General features: G+C 35.3%; 1 protein-coding gene across 7 annotated transcripts in view; it reads left to right on the top strand.

Moving 5' to 3' along the window:
* The window catches only part of LOC150096501 (centromere protein X-like), a 199876-nt gene that overhangs the window by 9955 nt on the left and 161967 nt on the right, over positions 1-27954 (top strand). For all 7 annotated transcript variants that reach the window (XR_016549801.1, XR_016549802.1, XM_090408163.1 and 4 more), the window contains exons 2-3: positions 6007-6058; positions 23708-23761. Coding sequence is in view for 5 of the 7 variants with exons in the window: in XM_090408163.1 (XP_090264289.1) it covers positions 6007-6058; positions 23708-23761 (106 nt within the window). In the remaining 2 variants the exon portion in view is untranslated. The remainder of the gene's footprint in view (positions 1-6006; positions 6059-23707; positions 23762-27954) is intronic.

Raw genomic sequence — 27954 nt, 5'->3', positions numbered from 1 at the left:
TTGGTTAAAGATTAAATTTATAATACCCTCCAAAAGAGAGCAATATAGCAAATACAAGTAACTGTAAGCAACAAGAAAATGTTGATATTGCATCTGGATCAAATGAAATTGATAAGAGTGTGTCATCTGACATCTCTAGAGAGCCAAAATTTAAAAATAAATCATATTTTTTGTTTACATGAACATATAAATTCAAATAAAATAGATATTTAAGTTTAATTCATATTTTTAATTTTTTAATTAATGAATTTATTTTTTAATTAATTAGGGGTACTTGTTATTATTATTATTATTCAGGCCTCCATGGAGTCAAAAGACTCATCGTGGGAGGTCCTTCCTAAGAACATAAAGTCTGTCAAGACTCATCGAGGGGAGGTCCCCCCCTTAAGAAACACAAAGTCTATCATACCACTCCTTAAACTCATTGACCGTTCTCGCTCTCACCACTCCATCAGGCAATGCATTCCATGGTTCAACCACCCTCCATGCAAAGAAACCACTCCTCACCCTCTTGCTCACAGTTTCCTTTCGTAACTTCCAGGGATGGCCTCTTGTCATCACTCCCTCCCACTGTTCAACCAAATGAAAGAACTCCCCAGTGTCAACCCCGTAACCACCTCTCAGTTTAAAAGTCTCAATCATATCACCTCTCCTTCTATCCACCAAACTCTGCAGTCCACATTCCCTCAGCCAATCCTCATAACCAAAATTGTACAGTCCTGAAACCATCTTTGTCATCTGTCTCTGTACCCTTTCCACAGTAATTTATCCCCTTCAAATCCTGGGAACCAAATCTCAGAACAATAGTCTAAGTGTGGTCTGATCAGAGACTTATACAATGGAATGATAACTCTTTTATCTCTGCAGGTCAGTGTCCTTCTCATAATTGCAGCAATCCTCTGTGTTACCTTCACCACCTTTGCAATATGTCCCCTAAATTTCAGGTTTCTATCAATCATCAACCCCCAGATCTCTTGTCTCCTCTACTTCCTCCAGTATAACTCCTCCCATAGAGTATGCAGCATCCCATCGATGTTTCCTAAACCTCAAGACCTTACATTTTGCTGCATTAAACCGACCCCCATTCATTTGCCCATCTATCTAGCTTATTCAAATCCTCTTGCAGGGCTACCACATCTGCACTATTACTAATAATCCTTTCCAGCTTCGCATCATCTGCAAACAACTGAATATCCACTGGCAATGTCATTGATATAAAGGTTAAAAAATATAGGTCCTAGTACTGAGCCCTGTGGGACCCCACTTGTAACCCTCTGCCTCCTTGAAACTGCTCCACCATATATCAGACAGCCAATCCTGAATCCAGTTGACCAATCTGACATCCAGACCCATGTGCTGCAACTTAAATATCAGCTTATCATGTACTTGGTAATAATGAAAATTTAAGAAGGGGTATGTGGATATCTGAAGTTTGAGAAACACTGCCATAGAATATTAGATTCCTGACTATTCATTCCTGAATTCTGCCTTTTGCCAACTTATCCAGTATCCAGTACCTTAACTGTTTCTCCATGAGATACTGATTGGCTTGCTGTTTGCTACCTCTCGGAACTCCCTTTATACATCAGAATCATTTTACACTCTTTCCAGAACTAAGGTATGAATTAAACATCTTGGTCATTAGAACTGTCAACTGCCTTGCATTTTTTTTGTTAATGCACAAATTGATATCCCCATCTAATCCAATGCAGGCATGGATGTTTGTGAATGTCTTTAGGTGGGAGATGGATTTCATCATTTCGTATGAGACCACCTCCCCACTTATTGCAGTGGCTTGAAGTGGCTTAAAGACATTCCATGTTTGGTCTCTAGAGCATGGTTTCTGGGCCTGGTAAAAAAATAAATAAAAATACAAGAAATACAGGGTGTCCATAAATGATTATCCTGATTTCAACTGGCTATAATATTTTAACAGTGAAACTAACTGAATAAATTTTGTTGCAGGTGAACTTGGGCACTCATGAAGTTTCCATACTGGTATCTTGAGTATACTGCTTTTGATCAGGAGCACTGCTGCTGATCTTCTTTAAAAATGGCTGCAGTACAGAAAAAAGCCCAATAGGAAAAAGTCTAATGGCTAGCAGAAACAAAATCTCCAGTTACAGTGCAGCGAATGTTTAGGGCAGTATGGAAAGAACCCACCCGATGTCAAGCTCATTAAGTCATGGAAGACAAAGTTTTTAGAAAGTTCAGTTTTTTAGAGGTTCAGTTCATAAGGGTACAAGCAGTAGCAGACCTCATGTTGAAGGCTTAATGGATTTTTTACAACACTCAAAAAGGATTAAATTAGAATTTAATACTTCCTATATTTCGTCCTAGTCACTAGGACATCTACGGGGATTACAAAAACAACTAATGTAAAATGCACACAAATATCATACAATACTAAGCCCAACAACATGGGTGACACTAAAGCCCTATCTAGGTGGAGCGCCCTCTAAGGGTGGTAGTAGGTGGCCTGGAATGTAAGGTGGGACCTCTGGTGATGAGTGTTTCCCAAATCTTCGGAAGCTTAATGCAACCGTATTTATTAAGATTTGGTTGGTTTCTGTGAGCTGCTGCTGCTGCTGCTTCTAAGAAAAGTCTCTTTTTCTTGAATTTGCTGTGGTGGAGCATGGTGGTTTTCTTCCATGATACCCTGTGGGTGGTGTCCAAAACATGGTCAGCCAATCCTGAATGACCATAGTTGTGTTTACAGATGTAAGACTTGTGTTTCTCCAGGCGGATGGATGCTGATCTGCCTGTCTGTCCAAAGTATGCCAGCTTACAGGAACAGGGTGCTTTGTAAACTCCAGGCAGAGAGAGAGAGAGAGGAGGGGGGGGGGGCTGATCTTTCATAGAAAGGATAAGGGTAGCAAGTTTGCAGTGGGGCTTATATGCTGTGTGTAGGTTGTACTTTTTTAGAATCTTGGCTATTTTTTTGGATGTGCCACGGATGTAGGGTATGGTGATGGCATTTTTAAATTCTTGTTGACGAGAAGGACGGGGAATGATGTAGGAACTGATTATTTTTTTGATACTGTGATCGCTGTAGCCATTGGAGAGGAAAGTGCTGTGTATGTGGTTAAGCTCAGTAATGAGGGCGGTTCCACTGGAACAAAGATTGTGGGCTCTCTTGGTAAGAGTTTTAATAATGCCATATTGTTGAGAGGGGGTGGGGAGAGTTTGTGAATGTATCTGCCTGTGTGTGTGTGGGTTTTCTGTATACAGTGAAGGCAAGTGTATCATTAGGCAGGCGTGTGACTAAGGTGTCTAGGAAGGGTAAATTCCAGGCCACCTACTACCGCCCTTAGAGAGCGCTCCACCTAGATAGGACTTTAGTGTCACCCACGTGGTTGGGCTTAGTATTGTATGATATTTGTGTGCATGTTACATTTGCTGTTTTTGTAATCCCCATAATTGTCCTAGTGACTAGGACGAAATATAGGAAGTCATCATCATACATATCATGGCCTGTTCTTACATGGCCTGTTCCGGCCTTAGAAGTCATCGTTTAAGAGGACGTCCTGGTTTTCTTTTTCCTAATGGCTTGTACTTTAAGGCTTGTTTTCGTAATCTTTCTGTTTTCATTCTTTGAACGTGTTCCATCCATTTATGTTTATATTTTTTAATTTTTTCTATTACTGGTTCTTGGTTTAATTCTTTCATAATATCCTCGTTTCTTTTGTGATCAAATAGGGTATACTTTGCAGTTTTTCTCATAAACTTCATTTCTGCTGTTGTTAATCTTTGTTTGTCTTTTTGTTTTATTGTCCAGATTTCGCTTCCATACATTAAGACCAGTAAGGCTAATGTATTGTATACTTTTAGCCTGGTTTGTTTTTGAACTAGGTTTGGTTTAAATATAGAGTTAATTACACCTGTTATTTTTAAATATTTTGCAATTTTTACATTTATATCTTTTTCATTTTCATATGTGATCATACATCCTAGGTAGTTAAATGAATTCACCTGTTCTAAGATCTTGTTATCTATTACTATTTTAGTTCTTGCTGGATCTTGTCCTTTAAAGGCCATAGTTTTTGATTTTTCTGTTGATATTATCATACCATAATCTTTGGATATCTCATTTAGATTTAAAATAGCTTTCTGTAAGTTATCTTCAGAATTTGTAATTATTATTTGGTTGTCTGCAAAGAGGAGAGTGTTTAAGTTAACTGTAGGTGAAAGCTTAATTCCTTGATGTAAATTTTTACTCCATTTTATTATAGGAAGTATTAAATTCTATTTTAATCCTTTTTGAGTGTTGTAAAAAATCCATTAAGCCTCCAACATGATGTCCTCACAGCACTTAAGCCTCTACACACAGTGGCAGACCATCAGTTTCCTAGGAGACAGTTGAGGCAGTTCAAACTGCCTTCACCCAGTCACCGCACAAGTCAATAATCAAAGCTTCACTAGAACTTCAAATGCCAAGGAGTAGGAGTACAGTCCACAAAGTGGTACACAAACATTTGAAATTGTTTGCGTACAAAGTCCAAAATAAAGCCAGATGATTGTCCAAGGTGTGAAGAATTTGCTAACCTCTTTTGAACTGCATCAATGAAGATGATGATTTTTTGCAGCATGTTTGTTTCTCTGATAAGGCAACCTTTCACGTGAGTGGAGTAGTCACAGACATAATGTAAGGACCTGGGGATCTGAAAACCCACATGCCATAAGAGAACACATTCGAGCTAATCCAAAACTCAGTATGTGGTGTGGACTAATGCATGATCGAGTGATTGGCCCTTTCTTCTTTCTTGAAAAAGAAATTAATGGAAATGTGTCCTTAGACATGCTCAATAATTATGCTATTCTCCAACTACAAGTATCCACTGAAGAGTTATAATATATTATAATCATGGTAAACATTTGTGGACAGACACCCTGTATATATATATATATATATATATATATATATATAAAATCAATAAAAATAGAAAAAAATCCTTGACCTACCCATGTGCTATAGGCTCACAAATAAACCTTTTGTGGGTGGAAGCCACATTAGAAAAAAAACAAAAAAACTGTTCACAGAAGCAGAGTATAGGCTTATAACTTATTATTTATTAAATTGTGGGTGTTGTAGAACTTGTTTTTAAATTGCTATATTTTTAATGGACTGTGAACCAGAGGAAGATGACAGTATAGCATTGAAATATGTGCATAATAAAATAAAATACTAGTGAAACATTATTGTGAGAAATTTATCAGAAAAAACTGAATATTTTTGTTTTAAATTTGTGATAGAGCTGGTTGAAATTCTAGCTAAAGCAGCTATGCTAGCAAAAGAGGTTAGTTTGTTAATTTTGTCCCTTGAATGAAAAATGTCTTCTAATCTCATACAGAGGTCTTCCATTTCTGTATGAGATTAATTTGCCTTCAGCTTGAAAGGCCGCACGGTTAGCTTAGTGGCTGTGCTCTTCGCAACCATATGCCTGGGGAAGTAGTGTCCTAGGTTTGATTCCCATCGGAGACATGAGGAGCTCAAGGATCTTCCTCAGCCATAGCCAAGTTAGCCGGTGTTGGGCGTGGACAGCAGGTTTTTTCCCCCAGTTTATCTTGGGCTTTTTCCTCCCGCAAAGTAGGCAAACTGGCCCCATGAACACACGCTTCGATAGACATGGGATACCACCAGGAATAAGGAGCAACCAACCTATTCTGCGGGATTATTGGTTACGGAAGCTTATGCGATAAAATGTGTAGGCCTGCATGAAAGCGTAACACACAATAACGATGAGATCAGCTGAAAAGCCCTTAAAAGGTTCCTCATGTTCTAGATGAGATTTATACTTAGTTCTTATGATTGAATATGCTTATGATATAAACAGATTGTTTCATACTTTAGTGGTATGGCTGGGGAGTTGAGCATTATATAAATGTTTTTGTGATATGTGTTATCTTAAAATTTTCACTGAGATTTATATATACATATATAAATAAATGAAATTATGAAAAAAAAAAAAATCCAGAGTAGTTTCTGATAATGAGACAATTTTACAGAAAACTGTTGAGGAAGTAATGAAGATGACGTTCCGTGAGTCAAAAACAAAAGGTATGTGGCTGTTAATTTAATAATATAGATTAATTTGAAATAAAAATATATGAACAATAGTTTTCAGAACATAGTATATGTTTAGGATTATTTTAGAATATGCCTATTCATGAGTATATTTTAAAACTGATTCATTCAACATATGTTAATAAGCATGATAATTACAAAAAATCTTTTTCATTCTAGAAAGCACCATTTCTCTTTGACTATGGTTAAAGAAAATTGCTGCTAAACAAATGTTAAAACAGTGAGATTTTATTATAAAAATCCCAAGAAAGAAGGTAATTGAGAGATCATTGTCATCTCTCAGTTGCCTTGATTTTTTGAGTTGCAAGTTTGAAAACTTGATTCCTAGGAGAGAGAGAGAGAGAGAAAGAAAAACAAACAAAAAACTGTACTTTCCAAAGATTGACTAATCCAGGAACTCTTTTAAAAATGCTTAGAAAAAGTTCCATTTGGTGACTACAAGTGTATTTATACTGAATACAACTAAATATCCCCCTGACAGTTCCTAGTTGGAAGTTTTTTCTTTTTTTTTCCCCACTTGGTTAGACTATAATAAATTTAGTTTAATCCTTTATCCAAGTGTAAGCAAACAAAGTTTGCCCTGAAGTATCTTCAGGACTGAGGCAACTCGTTGTAAAGGTGGACCAAGCTCTCATCACTCTTTGTCTTAGTATCTCCTATAATGCAAAGCATATCTCCTTGCAGACATGTATAATGTTATGAATTAAGGGAAGGACCACTACCCAGACTGGTTTTGACCTTTATTGAGGTCTCGTCAGTGGGAGCCAGACCCAGAGGCAGTGGAGAAGTCATATTTACCTATATGAGTTGCCGACAGGTGTCTCACCTTATTATTAAATTACTCTGGATTTAGAGAAAGATGTTGGAAGTTTTTTCCACTTGGTTAGACTATAATAAATTTAGTTTAATCCTTTATCCAAGTGTAAGCAAACAAAGATTGTGCCTGATTTATCACGAGTTGCCTCAGTCCTGAAGATACTTCATCCAAGTGTAAGCAAACAAAGTTTGTGCCTGAAGATACTTTAGGTGCAAACTTTGTTTGCTTACACTTGGATAAAGGATTAAACTAAATTTATTACAGTCTAATCAAGTGGGAAAAAACTTCTGACATCTTTCTCTAAATCCAGAGTAATTTAATAATAATGTGAGACACCTGTTGGCAACTCTGGGTCTGGCTCCCACTGATGAGACCTCAATAAAGATCGAAACTGGTCTGGATAGTGGCCCTTCCCTTAATTAATATCATTATACATGTCCGCAAGGAGATGTGCTTTGCATTATTATTATTATTATATTTTTTTTTTTTATTATTACCTAGCACCTCCAGGGAGTCCAAGGGCTCATCGAGGGAGGGTACCTACTCCAAAACTCTCAGTCACCACCACTCAACTACGTTCATCATCTGCACGAACGCCATCTACCACTGACCACCACCACTAGCATTTTTCACAAACATCCATGCCCACGGCAGGATTCAAATCCGCAGGCTTTTGGCTGGAGAGCGGATATGCTAACCACTCGGCCAGCCAGGCTGACTTATGGGAGATACAAAGACAAGGGGCGATGAGAGCTTGGTCTACCTTTACCACGAGTTGCCTCAGTCCTGAAGATACTTCAGGTGCAAACTTTGTCTGCTTAACATTTCCATGCTGACCTTCACAGATAACATTACTCTTGTCTGCTCTGATTGGTGAGAGATCATATACAGCATTACCCTCAATGTTGTATATGATCTCTCATTAATTTTTCCAAAACCTTAGCAACTACTGATGAAATATAAATTGGTCTATTGCTTGACACTTTTATTCTACTACCAACCCTTGTGCATTGGTCCTATTTTACCCTCCTTCCACTCCTTGGGCACCTTTCCCATAGCCATATTGTCATTGAAAGGCCAAATCAAGGAAAGTGGCATTTCTTTATTGCATTCCTTCAAAATCCATGGTGAAATCCCATCCAATCCCTTTGCTTTATTAACATCCAGAGTGCTCAACATTTGAAATACACTCTCTCTCCTCTTGGACTTCTAAACCTTGAACTCTCTGTATCCATCTAGTATTAAAATCACTTCTCCAGGATGAAATACCCTAATAAAGTGTTCATTAAACAACTTAGCTCTGCATTGCCAAGTCAACCATGAATCACACCAAGAACTTGAAAAGCAATGGTGTAATGATTGGGACCCCTGCAACCATTACATCCCATGATAAAAACAAGGAAAAAGAGTTTTAAAATGTATCAAGGCAAGTTATCACTAGTGAAATAAATGATATTGCTATCCGAAACCCAAATGGAAGGATATCAGCAGATGAAACCTTTCTGAGATGTAGAAGTAAAATCTTAAGAATAGCAACACGGAATGTGAGAACATTGTACCAGTCTGGAAAACTTGACAACCTTCTCTAAGAAATGGAAAATATGAGAATAGACATTAACGGACTTGGTGAAGTAAGATGGAAAGAAGCTGGAAAAATTCAAAGAAAAACTATACAGTGTATTTTCAGGTGGCTAGGCAAATACAAATGGTGTAGCAGTGACGAGGAACAACACTACCAACTGCATGCTGGGCCGGTAGCCCCCCTCCTACAGAAAATCAAGAGAACGAAATTAATGAATTTTATGAGCAAGTTCAAGAGGCAATTTCCACAACAAAATCAGATGACATGTTGCTGATAATGGGAGATATGAATGCCAAAGTTGGTTCAGAAAAAACTTCAAGATGCATGGGACATTATGGACTGCGTCACAAAAATGACAAAGACAACAAACTTATCCAGTTTTGTGAAGAAAATTGCCTTGTGATAACTAACGCAATGTTTAAACAATATCCAAGAAGAATTTACACGTGGAAGAGTCCACGAGACCTAACAAGAAACCAAATCGACTACATCATGATAAAGGACAGATTTAAAAATTGCATTGAACAAGATAAACATATCCTGGAGCTGACATCAACTCAGATCATTATCTGGTAGTGGTAACAGCAAAATTAAAATAAAGAAACATAAAAAAGCAAGACAAGTCCAAAATATGACATCAGTATTCTTATTGAAGCCAGTATAAAGGATAGATTTGCATCTGAATTCAGTAAAATGTGAATAATATATTTGGTAATTTAAGTGTAACAAAGGAAACAGCACAGCAAAACTGGGATGTGTTCAGAACAAACATTCAAGAAACATCAAAAAAAATATTACCTAAGATAAACAGAACTGAAAAGAAACTGTGGATGACTATAAAATACTCAGTATAATGGAAGAAAGAAGAATACTAAAGAACAAACTCATAAAAAAAAAAATTCAGGAAAGTGAAAGAAGCCTGGTATAACAGATAAATGCAGAGAGATAGAAGAACTCGTTAATGCACATAAAGAAAGAGACTTATACAATAAGATAAATGAACTAACATATAAGAAAAGGAAAAGCACAGGTAGTAATATCTTAATCACAGAATTGTAAACCTATCCCTAATAAGGAGGAAGTACTAGGAAGATGGCAAGAATACACAAGAATAACTATACTATGAATATGTAGAGATGAATATATAGAACAACACAGGAAAAACGTAATACGAACAATCTGGACAGTTCTGATATTCTTGGTGGTGAAGTATATAATGCAATAAAGGGATTAAAGGAAAAGAAAACAGATGAAATCACAGCTGAAATGTTAAAAGCTCTCAATGATATAGGCATAAATGCTTTGACAATGGTATGCAACTAAATTTGCAACACAGGATATCTCCCAAAAGACCTGAGACACTCTGTCTTCATACCCATTCCAAAAAGACAGTGGTACAGTATGCTCAGAGTGTAGAACAATTACATCATGAGTCATGTTGCTAAAATACTAATAAAAATTATTCTGCAAAGAAACAAAAGAAAATTCAACTGGGAAATAGGTGAAAATCAATTTGGATTCAAAGAAGAAAAAAAAAAATGAAACAAGAGATAGTGTTTTCACTCTAAGAACAATAATAGAAAAATATCTAGAAAAAAATAGAGACATTTATATATGTTTTGTAGATTACACCAAAGCTTTTGATTCAATCAACCATATGAAACTGAACAAGTGCCTCAGTAAAATGAATGGATTGAAAAGATATAAGGCTGTTAACAAATCTATACTGGAAACAAACAGCAGCAATAATAGTTGACAGATAGATGTCTAAGGAATTTACAATCCAAAGAGACAGTGTATGGCGGGAGTGTCAAACTCAAATTGGACTGCGGGCCATTTCCTATAAAACTGTATCTCAAGTGGGCCGGAAAAAATTTTAGAGTAAAAAAAACCTGCACTAATTAGAATCGAAGGGAAGTGAAAAAATTAGTATAAATAAATTGGAAAATTAATAACAAAAATTTTATTTATTCTAAGTATTACAAGACATATAAAATGATAGTATAACGATTATGACAACTCAAAAAAAATATAAAAAATATTTTTTATTATATTAATATTTACAATAGATAGCATTTAATCCAAATTAAAATGAAATTAAATTTTATTTGAATAAATCAAATATTTATATATTTATACATTCTAAAAAAAAGTATAAACTCTCATTAATAACCATCGCAAAAATTTGCAGAGCCTCCTGTTAGTTTGAAATTTTTTGTGTTTGCGTTGAAATAAATTACTTTTATATATATGTGTTTTTTTTGGGAGGGGGAAGCCTATATTTTGAATTTTTAAATGTTACTGAAAATATTTTTGGGAAAAATTTATAATATTTTTTGGTTAAAAAATATATATACTTGCATAATATAATTATAATAATTTAATTTCAGTATTTTATTTTTTTCCCGACACTTGACAACGTTTATTATTAACCAGCTTATCAAAATTTGGACTCAAAGATTGTGAGCATACGACCTTCATTATGGCAGAAAGGTTGACGTTGGTTAATCTTGATCTGTGGCCTGTTTTGTTACCTTTCATATATGAGAATAATTGTTCACATAAATAGGTGCTTCCAAAATAACACAGAATATTTGCTGCAAAATTTTTTTATTTCCGGATATTTTTGACCTAAATAACTGTATATTTTTGGTACACCAACTTCTTGTTATTTTGCTTTTAGAGTGGAATCATTTTGGAAATCAATAAGTTCTGTTTGAATACAAATAGGAGCTTTTTCAAAATTAAAGGAAAAAAAGAATCTGTAAAAAGCGAAAAAACTTCTTGCTCCTTTAAATCGCCTATCAAATTCTTCTTTTATCTTTTCTAGTTTGGGACAATATTGAGAAAAGGTAAAACTTTGATTCTTATTGTTTAACTGTTCATACATAGGAAAGTAATTTAAAATATTCTCTTTTAAATGATTTTGAAACAAAACTAACTTACATCTAAAACTTGCCAGTGCATCATACATGTGTGTTATTAACTAATCTTTCCCCTGAAGTTTGACATTTAAATCATTCAAATGTCCTGTAACATCAACTCAGAATGCCAGATCTTGTACCCATGTGTGATCATTAAGAAATGCAACATCATGATTTTTCATTTCTGGGAACAATTTGATCTCCTCTAAAAGTAAAAAAAAAGCTTTTTAGAACCTTATGACAAGATAACCAATGAATCTCTGTGTAATAGGGTAGCCCTTCAAATTCACTCTCCAAGTTTTTTTTTTTTTTTTTTAGAAATTGTGCAAACTGGTGGTGATTGAGGCCTCTGGATCGGATGAAGTTCACGGTATTTGTCACAGGCTTGAGTATGCTGCTCATTTCCAACATTTTGGAGCACAGGACCTACTGATGAATAATGCAGTGGAAAGATTGCAGTTTTGGAATATCTGGATACATTTCCTTTAACTTTGCTGCAAGGCTTGACACAAAACCTTTATTTTTGCCTGTCATTGCTGGAGCACCATCAGTTGTCACTGCTACGAGCCTGTTCAGAGGAAGTTGATATTTTTCAAAAATGCCCCACACGGCATTAAAAATGTCTTCCCCTGTAGTGGTTCCATGAATGGGAATCATTTCCAGGAACTCTAAAGTAATATTCATATTGTCATCGCAAGCCCGAAGAAACAAAGCAACTTGAGCCACGTCGTGAATATCGAAACTTTCGTCAAGTGCAATTGAAAAGCACTGTACTTTTGCAGATATTTCTTGCAACTGGTGATGCAGATTATCTGCCATTTCGGTTATTCTTTCGATCACAGTATTTTTGGACAAAGAAATATTGCGAAATACTTGCACATTTTTTTGGGACATATGTTTTCGGCTGCTTTTATCATACACTCCTTAACCAAGGAACCGTCACTAAAAGGTTTGGAATGTTTTGCCAATAAATAGCTGATTTCATAACTGGCTCTCACTGCTGATTCATTATCTTTCATAATTTTTGAAAATACTCGTTGTTGACTTTGAAGTGAATTCATCATACTTCTTAATTTTTCTTCTCTCAGTTTACCCTCAAAGTGTGAATATTGTTCTTTGTGAATTTTAGTGTAGTGCCTTTTTATATTATATTCTTTGGAGACACTAATTGTTTCGTTAGAAATAATGCACACAATTTTGTCCTTTGTTTCAGTGCAGAAGTAATTTAATTCCCATTTTTCTTGAAATTTTTTCCTCTCATCAGCAATTTTTCTTTTTCTTGTTGGCTTGGAAAGTGACATTGCCTTGGTGAATAAATATAGTATTAATATTATTAACAATTTTTATAAAAAATGCACAAAACTGTAGACCAGTGCACGATACTATTGCAAATAAAAATAAAAAAGAATAATAAAAGGGATTCTCTCACTGCTAGGTTGTCGTTGAATCGTGTTCTTTGCACTGACTTCAAAGATCACTGATTGACTCTAGCAGGCAATTATAAACTCATAGCTGGATTCCCATGAATGCATATGCTGCGGGTCACGTGAACAGCTATTAGCCAATAGAATTCGACTTTTTCAGTACGCTACCAGTAACGTGCTGTAAATTAATAATGAAAGCATAAATATAGTTTATGATTGATTAGGATCGGATCTAACATTGAAATTGCGATATAAATTTTTATTACTGCAATTATATTATAGCAGGTCGTTGTATCCATATTGTAACTATAAATGCCATATGAAAATGAATAAATCGATACTGTATTTACTCGAATATAACTCGCACTTTCCCCCCAAAATTAAAGCTAAAAAATCATGGTGCGAGATATATGCGGGCATTTTTAGAAACTAAAGTTTTCAGAAAAAAAATGGGGATGACTCACCAAGAATCTCCTCTTCGTTATAGCTACTTCCAGCCTTGAGAGTGGTTTCCTTGTATGCATTGTGAAAGTCATCTATCCACATAGCGTCATCTTCTTTCCCATTATTCCAAGTAAAAATTACAAGTAATTTACAAGATTTTAGATACCTAACGAACACCCTTCATGAATGTCTGAGAAGTGAAAGCAGAATGTGAAGGTAGGCCAATAGAACAGCTATGAAGATGTGGGTATGATTGGTACAGTATTTAACAAAAGTTCTCGTTACCAAAATACAAAGTCAAATTAACATTTTTGAGCTGAAACGCTAATCCTCTTCAACCAAATTCCATAATATCTGAAACTGTCATAACAACATTCACTCTATATGTCTTAGTTTTAACACGTTTATGAATTTTATTGCACCTTTGTGTTTGAGTTAGTGGGGCACTCACACACATCTAACTAAAAACAATAGATTTTAGTTAGCTGTGTTTGCCAGTGAAACATATGGTTTTGCTTAAGTCTAAACAGCATGTTTAATGTGGGAGGGGACATGTGATTCATTAGTTAGTGCCGTTTTTATACCAGTTATTTCTAATCGCAGTTGGGAAAGGCACGTTGTTTACCGCAGGGAGCGAGTTATTGTCCCTACGTGAAAGTGGTTAAACTTTATTTTCGTGTGCGATGTACAGTACATGCAAAACTTTTTAATTTATTTTTTCATAAAGTAAAATCAGGGTACATGGGAGTGAGTCATATGCGAGGGCTAGTTATAGCAACCATCCTTTTTTTAAAATCTTTCCTTGAGGTGTCGGGGGCCACACGAAATTGCTTTGGGGCCGCATGTGGCCTGCAGGCCACCAGTTTGACACTCCTGGTGTACTGCAAGGATATATACTATCCCCAATACTCTTTAATTTATATACAGAAGAAATATGCAAGAAAGTTGAAAACATAAAAGGAGTATCAGTAGGAGGAAGGAACATAAGCAATCTAAGATCCAGTTCTCTTGGCAGAAAATAAAAAAATCTAGAAAATGTAATCAACAAAGTAAGAGTTATGAGTGAGGAATATGGTTTGCTATTTAATCCCAAGAAAACCAAGACCATGGCAATAATCAGTAAAAGATAACACCTAAAATTGATATCAAAATTGGTGGCATACTTATTCATCAAGTAGACAAATTTATGTATCTCAGCATCTTAATAAGAAGATGGAAGAAGCACAAGAAGAAGAATTGAAATAAATAAGGATAAGGTTGACAAAATGCTATATATGATCAGAACTATTGTATGGGGCTGAGATATGGACAATATTAAAGGAAGTAGAAGATAAAATTAAAGAAGTGGATTTTAAAAAGAATTATGAAAATATCATGGACTCGGAAGAAAATGAATGCGGTAATTTTACAAATGTCAGGAGAAAAAAAAAGTCACCTTAAAACTATGAAAAGAAGAAAAGCCAAATACTTTGGACATTTGCTAAGACATGACAGCCTACAAAATGTGGTCCTGGAAGGATTGATAGAGGGAAAGAGAGAATGAGGAATGCAAAGAATTACTTGGAACAGCAATCTTAAGAACTGAACATATCTGACATATGAGGAATGTGCATGGGAGGCACAGGAATGAAGTTAGTGGAGAGATATGGTAGTCAACCTCCTGGACAGAGATGACACATGATGATGTCCTCTGCATCAGCTCTATTCCCATCTTTGTCTAACAACATCATTCTTCCACAATCATTCCTCATCCTACTGGCAACATAATGAAAGAATTATTTAGAATTTTTTTTTTGGATCTCAGGACCAGTCACTTCTCATATTCGAGTTTTGTCTTTTTACCGTACTAGTCACTTTCCTGGCCTGAGTCTTATATTCTGCAGGCATCTCCTCTCCTCTTATATCTCTTCCATAAACTCTTTTTCACTCAAGTTATACAACTTACCATTGCTGCTAATAAATATTTCTTTACCAGTTCCCATGCACTGATGATATCTCACCCTTCCACTTCTTACATTCATGGAACTGCTCCAGCATTTCTATCATCATCATCATCAAATTCCTGCCATGTACCCTTAAAGGGTGTACAGGATATGATACTACTACATGAAAAATTTACATCATTATTAACTTCCTATACAATTTTTCTCCAAATCAGTCTGTTACTCGTCAAGACTCCAACATTAATCAGATCTTACATTTCTGTTGTCTAAGGCACATTGTACCATATCAATCCACCTATATCTTGGTCTTCCCTGTTTTGCTAATCTTTCCTTGCCCATTCTGTTTAAATGACCATATCACTTGAGATTAGCTCTGTTAACACATTCCTGGATGCTGACAATGTCAAGTTCTTTCCTAATATCCTCGTTTTTAATATGATATTGCCATTGATGCTAACACATTCCTGGATGCTGACAATGTCACATACTTTCCTAATATCCTCGTGTTTAATATGATATTGCCATTGATGCCATTTGTTCACACATCTAATCTTTCTCTAATCGTCCGCATAAAGCAAAGAGCTGACATTAACAACTCCAATTTTGATATCATGTTTAATACTACTTTCCTTCATAACGTGATCCATATAGATAATGAACATAAAGAAAATAAACAGTAATAGAAAAAATGAAAAAAATTAAAAAATATAAACATAAATGGATGGAACATGTTCAAAGAATGAAAACAGTACAAGCCATTAGGAGAAAGAAAACCAGGACGTCCTCTTAAACGATTCAATGACATCTAAGGAAGGAACAGGCCTAAATCCTTGATATGCATGATGATGATAGATAACGAATAACTATGAGAGCTCTACTCCAATCATCGGTAATTCGTCCCTCCGTCCAGGCCTTCAGAACAATGCTGTGCAGCCACTGCAAACTTTTATATCACCATACTTCAGCATTTCTAGTCGAATATCATCTACTCCTGCTGCCTTTCCACATTTCAAGCCTTTGATGGCTATTTCTACTTCAAGTATGGATATATATTCCTGACTGTATGCCTGTTGAGTGTTTTTTACCATTGTGCTATCACTGATTGTTTCATTTAGCAATTTCTCAAAGTAATTACTCCATACTTCAACGATATCTTTTTCTCCAGTTTTCATGTCACCTTTATCATTTCTAACTCCTTTTATAGCACACTTTCCATCATTCCTAAGCTTCTTCAACAACCTCCAGAATATTTTGCCACCTTCTTGATATTTATTTTCTATATTCTTGCCAAAGTCCTCCCATGACTTTTGTTTAGCTAGTTTTACACAGTGTTTAGCATTCTTGCATTTGTCTCTATATTCTCTAAGAGCACAAGCTGACTTATTTGCCAGGAACTTTTGATATGCTTTCTTCTTTTCCTTCACTGCCCTCTTTAACTTCCTGTGCCCACCAGGGAGTTCTGATTTTTTTATCCTTGCAGACAACCTCACCACATGCCTCTCTGGCAGAATCAATCAATGTTTCCTTCAGAGTTTGCCACTGAATCTCCAAGGTTTGATTTCTGTTCTCAAACTCTTTCATTTTTTCTTCAATAATCTTTGTGTATTTTAGTCTACAGTTCACATCTGAGAGCTGCTCAACTTTTATTCGTTTTAAAACTTTCTTACATGTTATTCTTTTCAATATGAAATTCAATTTTATCCTGCTCAAGACTAAATAGTGATCACTTCCAATTTCAAATCCTCTGTACACTCTGGTGTCCTGCACCAGGAAGAAAACATCACTATCAACAATAACATAGTCAATGAGACTTTTTTTATTCCTAGCCTCTTCTCTCCATGTGAATTTGTGCACATTTTTATGTTGGAACATGGTGTTAGTAATAACCAGTCTATGTCCTGAGCAGAAATCCAACAGATATTTGCCATTATTATTAGCTTTGCTCTTTTCTCCAAATTTTCCCAAAATATTTTTGTATGTCTCACAATCATTTCCTACTCTGCTATTTAGATCCCCAACAAGGACCAACTTTTCCTTTTTCATTGTGTCAGCTGCTTTCTCTAAATCCTGAAAAATTCCTCCACTTCTACCTTAGTAGAACCTTCTGTGGCACCATAGGCACAAATAAGTCTCATTGTCCAGTTCCCCATTCTGATATCTTCCCACATCACTTTACTTGAGACTGCCTGCCATTCAAGAAGATTAGCCTCATCTTTTGTGTTGAATACAATGGCTACCCCTTCTTTTCCTTGGTTGTCATTGCCTGAATATAACATTTTGTATTTATTGCTCAGAAAGATCTCACCAGTTTTTATCTTTTTTGTTTCATTCACCCCTATTATGTCGATCTGGTACTTATCTAATTCCTTAGATAGCTCCATTTCTTTGCCATTTACGCTTCTTATGTTGATAATACTGATCTTTAACTGTGGTGATGTTCAGTTGGAGTGTTTTTTTCAGATTTGTTCCAGCATTTCTAAGATTATTATAATCACCTGAGTTATGATTCCACATAAATTCCTCTCTCTTTGATACTCATGTATGTCTGTTCATCCAAGTCAAAACTACATGGTCACTCTCTCCATTGGGGGGTAGGGGGGGCAGAGATTCCATCTCAGTTACAATCACATTCTCTGATGCTTTGACCAAATCCAAAACTTTTGAACCCAAGTTCGTTCTTCTACATGTTGCTGAGACATTTGTTTTTTAAGAATTACACTAATTCCATTATCTTATTACTTACTATATGCAGTTTCCTCTTCACAATTTATACTGCTGTAGTTAAAATCTCCTATAGTGATCACTCGTTTTGCACTTGCCAACTTATCTGCCTGAACGTTTTCTTGTCTTTATCCACGTTGTTTCCCTTCTACCTGGTAACATTCCATTAAATCCCACATTGTCATTCATAACTGTGCTTCAAGTATGAACAACGAGAAACAAAATATAATTTATTGAACTTAATAATTAATATTTTGCTGATTTTCTACCTCACATCTTCAGAGCACAAATTACAACCGTGACAAGCACAATGCACTCAATTAGATTGTTGTGAAAACAATTCAAACTGTAATTGAAAAAAAAGAAAAGAAAATGAAATAAACGAATGCCTTAACAATGCATCCTTTAGAGGCCACATAACCATAAGCCATAAAGTTAATTTGGAGAAGTCAGGCAATATTTGGCCTCAGAGAGACTGTTCCCAGATATTTGTCAAATTAATGCAGCCAAATACTTCTCGGGGTTGGGAGAGTGCTTTGTGGCCCATACTGATTCTAATAATAGTCTCTCAGACCTTGAGAATATCCAGAGTGTGGTCTGTCAATCCTGACTTACCATACATATTATTGTAGATGCAATTTTTGTGTTCCATGCAGATGTTAATAGATCTATCAGTCTGTCCAAATTAGGCCAAACTGTAGGCACAAGGAATTACACTCCAGGATGTGCATGAGGATAAAGTTGATCCTTAGGAGAATGGATGAAGGTAGCTAGCTGAATGAATGGTTTGAAAGTGGCATTACAGATTATATTTGTGGAGAACTTTAGATGTTCTTTCATGTACTTTGAATATAAAGTAACTTGTGCTGAAGATGCTAGGTAGATAAGCAGCAAAATATTAATTATTAAGTTCAATAAATTATATTTTGTTTCTTGTTGTTGTTGTTCATACTTGAAGCACAGTTATGAATGACATTCATAACTGTACCAAATTTAGTGTGATCTTGTGTTTTGATTGCATGTAGAATGGAGGATGCATGCAGTATTTTATCTATTTTATAATGGTTGTAGCCATTGAATAAAAATATGTTGCAAAGGTACCTGTTTCAAAGTTTCAAGAGCTGTGTCATTTGAACAAATAGCCCTGGCTCTGTGTGTGTTTTGAGGATGTCATATTGTGGTGGGCTAGGTGGTGGTTGTGGTGGTGTGATTGCCCATGTAAATACCTTCCCATTGTGTGTGGGCTTTCTGTAAATGGTAAAGGATAATGACACAACTACCTAATGGTTCATTATCCTTTACCATTTACTTGTCTCTACTTTCTAGTGTATCTAGAAAGGAGAGACCAAGTATCTTTCCTTGAAGTCATGAAGTTATGCACAAGCCTTATTTGCTTACACTTGGATAAAGGATGAAACCAAGAATATATTTTCTTAGCATCTTTAATTTATTCACTAGGCAAGGTTCTCCTATCCCAAACTTGGTTTTTCATCCCACAAAACAGACAAACCAAACAGAAGAACACACAAGATATAATATGCTGGCCTTCTTAGCCTTAGTTGCTTTGACTGTAATTTTAATTAATAATAATAGCTGTTCTTCAGTTGGAAAGAGAGCTTAATACATGTACTATTCCTGGACCAGTTTTTTAAGATGTAGAAAAGATACTGGTTGGCCAGTAATGCAAGCTGCTTTTAAATCAACAGTGAATTAGAATAGATTCTATCCTGTATACACCTGGGATTAAAGTTTTATACTAAAGTTCTCATTCTGGAACCTTTTTTTTTTTATCACACTTCTTATTTGTATATAGAGGTGGTTTTCAAATGTAAACTACAATTTTCAGCATCTAATTCAAGGTTAATTTGGATAGTAACAGTTATTAATTCAGAAATCTCTTTTTGTGAATGTTTTTTTTTTTCAATTTGTTTTTTAATCTGAAGAAGTGCATAAAAATATTTTATCAAACTAGTAATTAAGTAATCTCTTAAAAAAGTTGTATTTGGTAGACACAAAAGCATGAAATTATCAATCCATGGAAATCTTAATTCATTAATTCTTACTGCAGTTTGATTACTGTAAAGTTGATTTATTAACTTGATAAGATGTTGGGGAAGTCCACACTTAGACATTATTTCCCACATTGATTTCCAGCACAGTCAAAAGGTGTAGTTCATAAAGCATAAGTAAGGAGAGCTATTGAATTCTCTTGAGGTCTCAATAAGGTGTCTAAAATTTGAGATTTGGTCTGGTGCCTCTTCCCTTCATGAATCCAGCCTGTTCTAAAGAGATACAAGCCTTCAAGTGATTATTAATTCTTTCTTTCTTTGATAACATAAGAGCATGGTTACTAATTATATGAAGTGTCACCAAATTGAAGCCTTTGGCTCTTCATATAATTAGTAATTTATTAGTACACCTTCTTGGCAATTCTCATAGAAGGGATGTAAGTTCTATTCGCTACAAACTTGGTATTAACTAGGTCTACCTACTCACTGATGAAGACCTCAATAAAGGTTGAAACCGTTCTGGGTAGTGACCTTCTCTCATAATGTAGAACAGTAATACAGCTCCTAGGAGCTAAGTTCACATTATGGGTAAATACCAAGAATAGTGATCTGAGCTTGCTCCACCCTTACTATGAGTTGCCTCAGTTTGCACTACCAAATGGGTCAGGTGTTGCACTATCCAGGTATTTGCTTACGCTTGGAATCGCCAAACTTTATATAGTTTCTATATTCGGCATGAAACTCTTTGAGTTTCTTATTCGGCTAAGAAACAATATGGGATGTAATATCCCTTAACTTAAATAAGAGCATGGTTTTATTCGCAATTGAAATTAATGCTATTGTTTTATATTTTCACATTTTTGGTGCTTCATATTTTATGGATTGGTATAAAGATTGTCTTCACCCAATCCATTGGGTAAATGATTACTATAACCATACAATACAATGCAATGCAATACAGTTTTATTTTATTTTATTTTATTTGTTATGAAACAAGAAACTTCTCGTCCTCTTTCAATTCTAACTGATGACTCAAGTATAGGCCGCATATCTGTATAATGTCCCATTGACCATATAATTATAAAGTTTGAATAGCTTTCTCTTAGTTCCTTATCATATGCCTTTTATAGATTTACTCACCCTAAATATAGGTCCTTATTATATACTCATAATTTCTTGACGCTTTGTCTTAAAGTCAAAATGTCATCTTGATGATCTTTGTTTAGCCTGACCTCATCTTGTGGCTTCATTGGGCTTCTCTTTCATAATTTTTCTTAGCTTCTTCTCAATAAGCCAAGAAAAATTGTGCCCATGTAGTGGAGCACTCATTAGGAAGATTACTTCCTACTTATATTCATTTCCCTTTTTATACATGAGCACTGTGAGCCCAGTTCTAGTTATCTTGAATTTAATATTCTGATGAGGACTTCTGAATTATGCAGCGTAGCTGCTGAAACTTTTGTTCCTCCGTATTTGAGCATTTCTGTGAGTATCATCTTTTTTTGCTGCTTTTCTACATTTTAAATTTCTGATGACTTTTTCTACCTGAAGTTCGACTCTGGATTTCAGTTTCTACTGAATATTTCTTGAATATTTCTACCATGTTTTTTCACTGTTTAACTTGTCTAATAATTTTCTGAAAGTAATTACTCCAGCATATCTTTATAGACATCTAGAATATCTTTATATTCAGTCACTTTTATGATCTCCGATTCATTTTGCAGTGCTCTTTATTTCATTTCTAAGTTTCATCAACCTCCAGAACACTTTACCACATTCAAGCTATTTATTCTCTACATTCTTTCAAAGTTTACCTAAGGCTTTTGTTTAGTTTATATTTATATTACGTTGCTGTCTCTTATGTTATTCTTTGTGTTCTGTAAGGGAACATGATGATTTGCTTGCTTGAAACTGTTGATATAATTCTTTTCTAGGTATGCTATTCTAATTTATTGAATTTGCCACAAAGATTGCATTTTTTTTTTTTTTATCCTTGCAAAAGGATAAAAATTCTTTCCTTGAATCAGTTAACATTTAATTCAGATTTTGCCTCTGGTTCTCCAAGATTTCATTCTTATTTTCAATCATGTTTGCACAAAATATTATTGCACAAATTTCCCTAGTTTGCACTAATTTCATTCTTTTAAAAACTTTTTTTTACACTTTTCTTTTCAGGATGATATTCCTTTTAATTCTGTAGAAAACTAAATGGTAGTCACTTCAAAAGCCTCTTTTATACTCTTATGTCCTAGCTTGAAGATATCACTAAATTTTTGTCAAACTCTCCGTCCTCTAATTTGTTCCTCAGCTGTTACTTTAGTAAAAAATTGGACAGAATTTAGCTAAAAAATAAATGGCATGAAAATTGGATCTTCATATTATGGCCAGCTTTGACGTTTTATCACTTTTCACAATTATTCCTCATACTGAGATGTTAGAATTTTTATTGCAAGAAGTTCCATCTGATATTACAGAACCTGTTCAAATTTATGATCTGAATGTTGCACCCAGAAAGACAAACTTTATAAACAGGTTCAAAGGAACTGCAATGGACTTGGACTCGCCTCTTCTCCAAATTGTCAAATTTTTATTTAGAATGTCTTGAAGAAAGAATCTTATTAATTAGTTTAAATATTAAGTTTATATTAAACTTAATAAAAATTAAGTTTCAATCTTGAACCTCTTGCTACACTATGTAGATGATGTTGGCACTATTTGGGACAGCACTGAACTAAAACTTCTCTCCTTTTTGCATAAAATTAAGAATTTACTTTGGAGACAGAATCATCAGGAGTGGATGTATTTATCAGATGTGAATCTCATGGCTCACTTTCTGTTTATTGCAAACCAACTTTTATATGTTGCTATATTCCTTTCCTTCATGCTTACACTGTGATCAGAATACATCTTAGAAATTATGGAACTACTGTGTTAGAGTAAAACTTCAGTATAATATAAACCAAAATGATCACTTGATGTTTCAACCTTCACATTAAGGTCATCATCTGGACTATACACATATATTAAAAAAAAAACAAGTTGCACTACAATCTACATGGTATGCTAAAGTTACTGTTCAACCATTAAAACTATTGGCCTGACCTCTGGGGAAAAAAAACAAAAAAACTTACTACATCAAAGCTAGAGTCCTGTTACTATTATTATCTATTAGGTTACAAAATTTAATTAAGCTAGAGAGCAACATGTTACACAGAAAAGTTACTCATATAAGTATACATATAAATTAAAACAAATCAGTATGGATGGTGGCCAATAAAAATTGCTTAGAGTCCTAAAATCAGGGTTTGCTGGAAAACTTGAACTAAATGGGCTGAATGTGTGCCATCCAAATTCCAATTTTTATGCCATCATTATTGTTAAGATTAGAGCAGTCAGTCATAATTTCACACGCTTCTTTAAATGTATGAATGGAAATTTAAAGAAGCCTGTGAAATCAGATAGATGGAATCATTAGCACTACTGTGCATTTGACACTGTTTTCCTTTTTATAACTCTCTGTAGGATCCTCCAAGATATCACAGTTGTTATAGTCAATTTACAAATACACAGCAATACATGGCTATGCTAATTGAAAAAAAAAAAAAATTCAGTTTTCTCATCACAGAGCAAATGATGTATTAAATTATTTGAAATTTTAATGTAATGGTTTGTTAAGTGCATGTATATAGTTTGTTACTATAAAAGAATCAATTGATTTTTTACTTATTTATATGTATTTATTTACTGCTTTTTTTTAGTGAGACAAGATGCTTTGGATATGTTTACCGAGCTAATGAGAATATTTGTTGCAGGTAATTTATATATATATATATATATATATGCGCGCGCGCGCGCGCACACACACACACACACACACACACACACACACACACACACACACACACACACACACACACACACACACACACACACACAGGGTGTTTGTGATATAACTGTCAGACTTCAACAGCACGTGCATGCACGCACGCGCACCCCCCCCCCCCCCACACACACATAGAGGATGTTCTGTGATGTAACTAAATGTTAGACTTCAACAGGATATATATATATATATACACCTAGTCTAGCCATAATATTGTTACAACTTGAACAGCACATAAATCTTTATCAGTAAATCATTTACAGCTTTCATCAGATATAAACCACATGTATAACATGCATATAGTAGCACTCATTGTTCCTCTTTTGCCTTCATTCATGCCCAGAGTCTGTGAGGCCGCATATTGATGGTGGTGCACACAACATCCAACAGAAATACTGTGGGATGTTGATTCAGTCTGGTGATGCTGGGGTGTTGTTTCTTGCAGGCTGTTCTCTCAAGCTGAAAAGATGAAGGATTCTTCTTCCCTCTTTTACTTTGCAGTGTCAAGGGTTTTCTATTCATTTAACAGCAACCGTATACAAGGATAACGTGGTTAGTCCTGTGCCTCCTGGTAAATCCTATGTCTGTAGAGGCGTTGAGTTCTCAAGACTGGTTTGCCTCCTTACAGGATGAAAAATTCCAGATAAAGTGGGGAGAAAACCCTGCAGTCCATGCCCAAGACTGGCTAACTTGGCTATGTCTGAGAAAGATCCTATTTTTGAAATAAATAACTATATATATATAAAACCCATTAGTGGTGCTGTGCACAGCTAACATTCATGTGTTTATCAGTAGAGAGAGAGAGAGATAGGTGTCTAGCTGTACAGGCTAACATGCAGTGGGGAGATTATGAGAACCATGTAGTGTAATAACACTTTACAGGTTGGAATGCAGCCACCTATTATTTTCAAGATGTTATAAACACTTGGGATCAGTAGGATGTTGTGTTTCGGACTATTAACCATTATAATGATACAGAAAACATATCTGACGACCAAAGAACAGGTCGACCATGCTGGATTAGGATGCAACAGCTTGTGAGGGATGTGAAGGCACGCTTCCACTGTAATCCTGTAAGAATGCAGAAAAGTGATGGAGGGAAATGAATGTTTTGCAGAGAATGATGTCATAGATACTAACTGATGACCTGGAGGTGATAGCCCATTGTCGTTCTACTGGACACCTAATACCACACACTGTCTGTTGTTTGCGTACCTTTGTATACAAGCAACAGATGCAGAGATAATATCTTCTTCACAGATGAGAAGATTTTCACCATTGACGAGTCATTTAACCACCAAAAACAATTAGGTATATGCCCCAAATGGCTGCACAGCACATGCCATACTACCCAAGATTCAAAGAGATCGTCATCCCACATCAGTTAATAGTTTGGTAGGGGTGACATATCCGGGAGTATCCAAGTTGCATGAGAAAGGTGTCAAAACCTCCACCAAAGTGTATCAAGACACCAAACTTGTAGTATGGTCCCTGAACAACACCTTCCAACAGGACTCAGTCCCTGCATGCAAGGTGAGAATCTCACACAACAGTGGATGGAGGGGAATATGCCCAACTATGTACGTCAATTGTTTACCATATAAAGTGGTTATTGTTGAAAATTGTCTTCTTTTTCTGCCAGGAAAGCACATAAAAAATCATAAGTGTGTTAATCTCAAGCTGAGCACTTTATTTTCTGGTGAGTTACAGACAATATGTAATGCTTTTTTTAATGTAAAAATTTTATTTTTATAGTAATGGCCACTTAGAGGGCTTTTGCAATATGGTTGAAAATGAAATTAGTGAATTAATTGATGGGGAAATAGATTTAAATTAGGAGAAACTGGTACAATTAATAATGACGTTGAACTAAATGGCAGAGAAAGTTCTGCCAAAGATTCTGATTGTGATGAATCCTTTAAAGAATTCAGTTTAAAGAAATTAGCAGAAGGATTGTACTTGGGAAGAAAGTTAGGAAGTTATTTTACGGATAATGATCCCCCAATGGAGCACTCTGGAAAATTCATGAGACAATTGGATATTTGTTTAGCTATATATTATGAACTTAATAAAAAATTTCAGCATAGTGGTAAGCAAGGTCTTATTACTGACTTCTTGATAACTAAACCAGCAGAACTAGGTAATGAGAATTATACAAATGATGTCCAAGAGATTTCAAGCGATGACGACATCCGGCCACTTGTAAATAAAGAACATTTACGAAATGTTCGTTTTGAAGACAGTAATGACGATTAAATTATGCACTTTATTTTATTTTGCCTAAAACATTTATGCATTATGGGCAGTGAAGTTTACGTTCAATTTGTATTTTTACCAGTTTATACTATGTATTTTGTTTTATAGTTTATCATCATCATCATCAAATTCCTGCCATGTACCCACAAGGGGTGTACAGGATATGATAATACTACATAAAAAAATTATATCAATACTAACTTCCTATCTACAATTTTCCTCCAAATCAGTCTGTTACTTGTCAAGACTCCAACATTATCACATCTTATATTTCTATCGTCTAAGGCACTTTGTACCGTATCAATCCACCTATATCTTGGTCTTCCTCTGGGTCGTTTTGCTGCCAACTTGGCAGAGAATACTTGTTTTGCTAATCTTTCCTCACCCATTCTGTTTAGGTGACCATACCACCTGAGATTAGCTCTGCTAACGCATTCCTGGATGCTAACAATATCAAGTTCTTTCCTAATATCCTCGTTTTTAATATGATATTGCCATTGATGCCATCTGTTCATGCCTCTAATCTTTCTCAGGACTCTCATATCTGCGGGCTCTAGTCTTTGGTCAAGTGTTTTACTTCTGACTCTGCTCTCAGATCCATAAGTTAAAACTGGTTTGAACACTGTCTTGTATAGCTAATTTAGTGTTCTGACTAATTTCTCTCTTATTCCATATGAATTTATTCAATTGACTTCCCACCATACCAGCATTGCTGATTCTGTTGACTATTTCTATATTTAATATACCATCTTCAGTAAAAATGGTGCCTAAGTAGCTGAAATGTTTTACTTGTTCCACAGGTTCTCCATTCACAACACAGTTGACATTTTCAATGATTCTGCCTATATTCATTGTCTTTGTCTTTTTATTGCTGACCTTCATACCATATCTATTACAACTGCTATTCAATTTAGTCAGAGAATCTTACAGAATTGTAGCGGATTTATTTAGAAGTATGACATCATCCGCATAAAGCAAAGAGCTGAGATTAACATCTCCAATTTTGATATCATGTTTAATACCACTTTCCTTCATAATGTGATCCATATAGATAATGAATAACAGAGGGGATAATGTACATCCTTGTCTCACACCAGATTTAACATTAAACCATCTTCCTGTACTTCCTTCAATTCTAACTGCTGACTTACAACTCAAATAAAGACTAAGTATTGCTTGATATAATGCCCCATTGACACCATATAACTGCAGCGTATTGAATAGCTTCTCTCTCTTGGCACCTTATCATATGCCTTTTCCAAATCGACAAAACTTAAATACAGATCTTTGTTATATTCCCACGCTTTCTCGACTATTTGTCGTAAAGTGAAGATCTGATCCTGACAGCCTCTGTTTGGCCTGAATCCAGCTTGTTCTTCACCAAGCTTTTCTTCCACAATTCTTCTCAACCGTTTCTCAAGTATACTTGCATAGATCTTGCCAGGAACACTCAGTAGGGAAATACCTCTGTAATTCTCACATTCAGTTTTATTTCCCTTTTTATATATGGGTACTATGAGAGCTCTACCCCAATCATCGGGAATTCATCCCTCTGTCCAGGCTTTTTGAACTATGCAGTGCAGCCACTGTAAGACTCTTATACCACCATACTTCAGCATTTCTGGTCGAATATCATCTACTCCTTCTGCGCCTTTCCACATTTCAAGCCTTTGTTGGCTTTTTCTACTTCCAGTATGGATATGTATTCCTGACTGCATGCCTGGTCAGTGTTTTTTACCACTGTGCTGTCATCACTGCTTGTTTCATTTACCAGTTTTTCAAAATAATTACTCCATACTTCAAGGATATCTTTTTCCCAGTTTTCATGTCACCTTTATCATCTCTAACTCCTTTTACAGCACACTT

The sequence above is a fragment of the Typopeltis vanoorti genome, chromosome 18 (genome assembly GCF_054136105.1).
Source record: "Typopeltis vanoorti isolate ZY-2024b chromosome 18, IOZ_Tvanoo_1.0, whole genome shotgun sequence".
In the NCBI taxonomy this organism is placed as follows: domain Eukaryota; kingdom Metazoa; phylum Arthropoda; class Arachnida; order Uropygi; family Thelyphonidae; genus Typopeltis; species Typopeltis vanoorti.
Note: the sequence above shows the minus strand (reverse complement) of the source record. Positions and strands in the feature narration are given on the sequence as shown.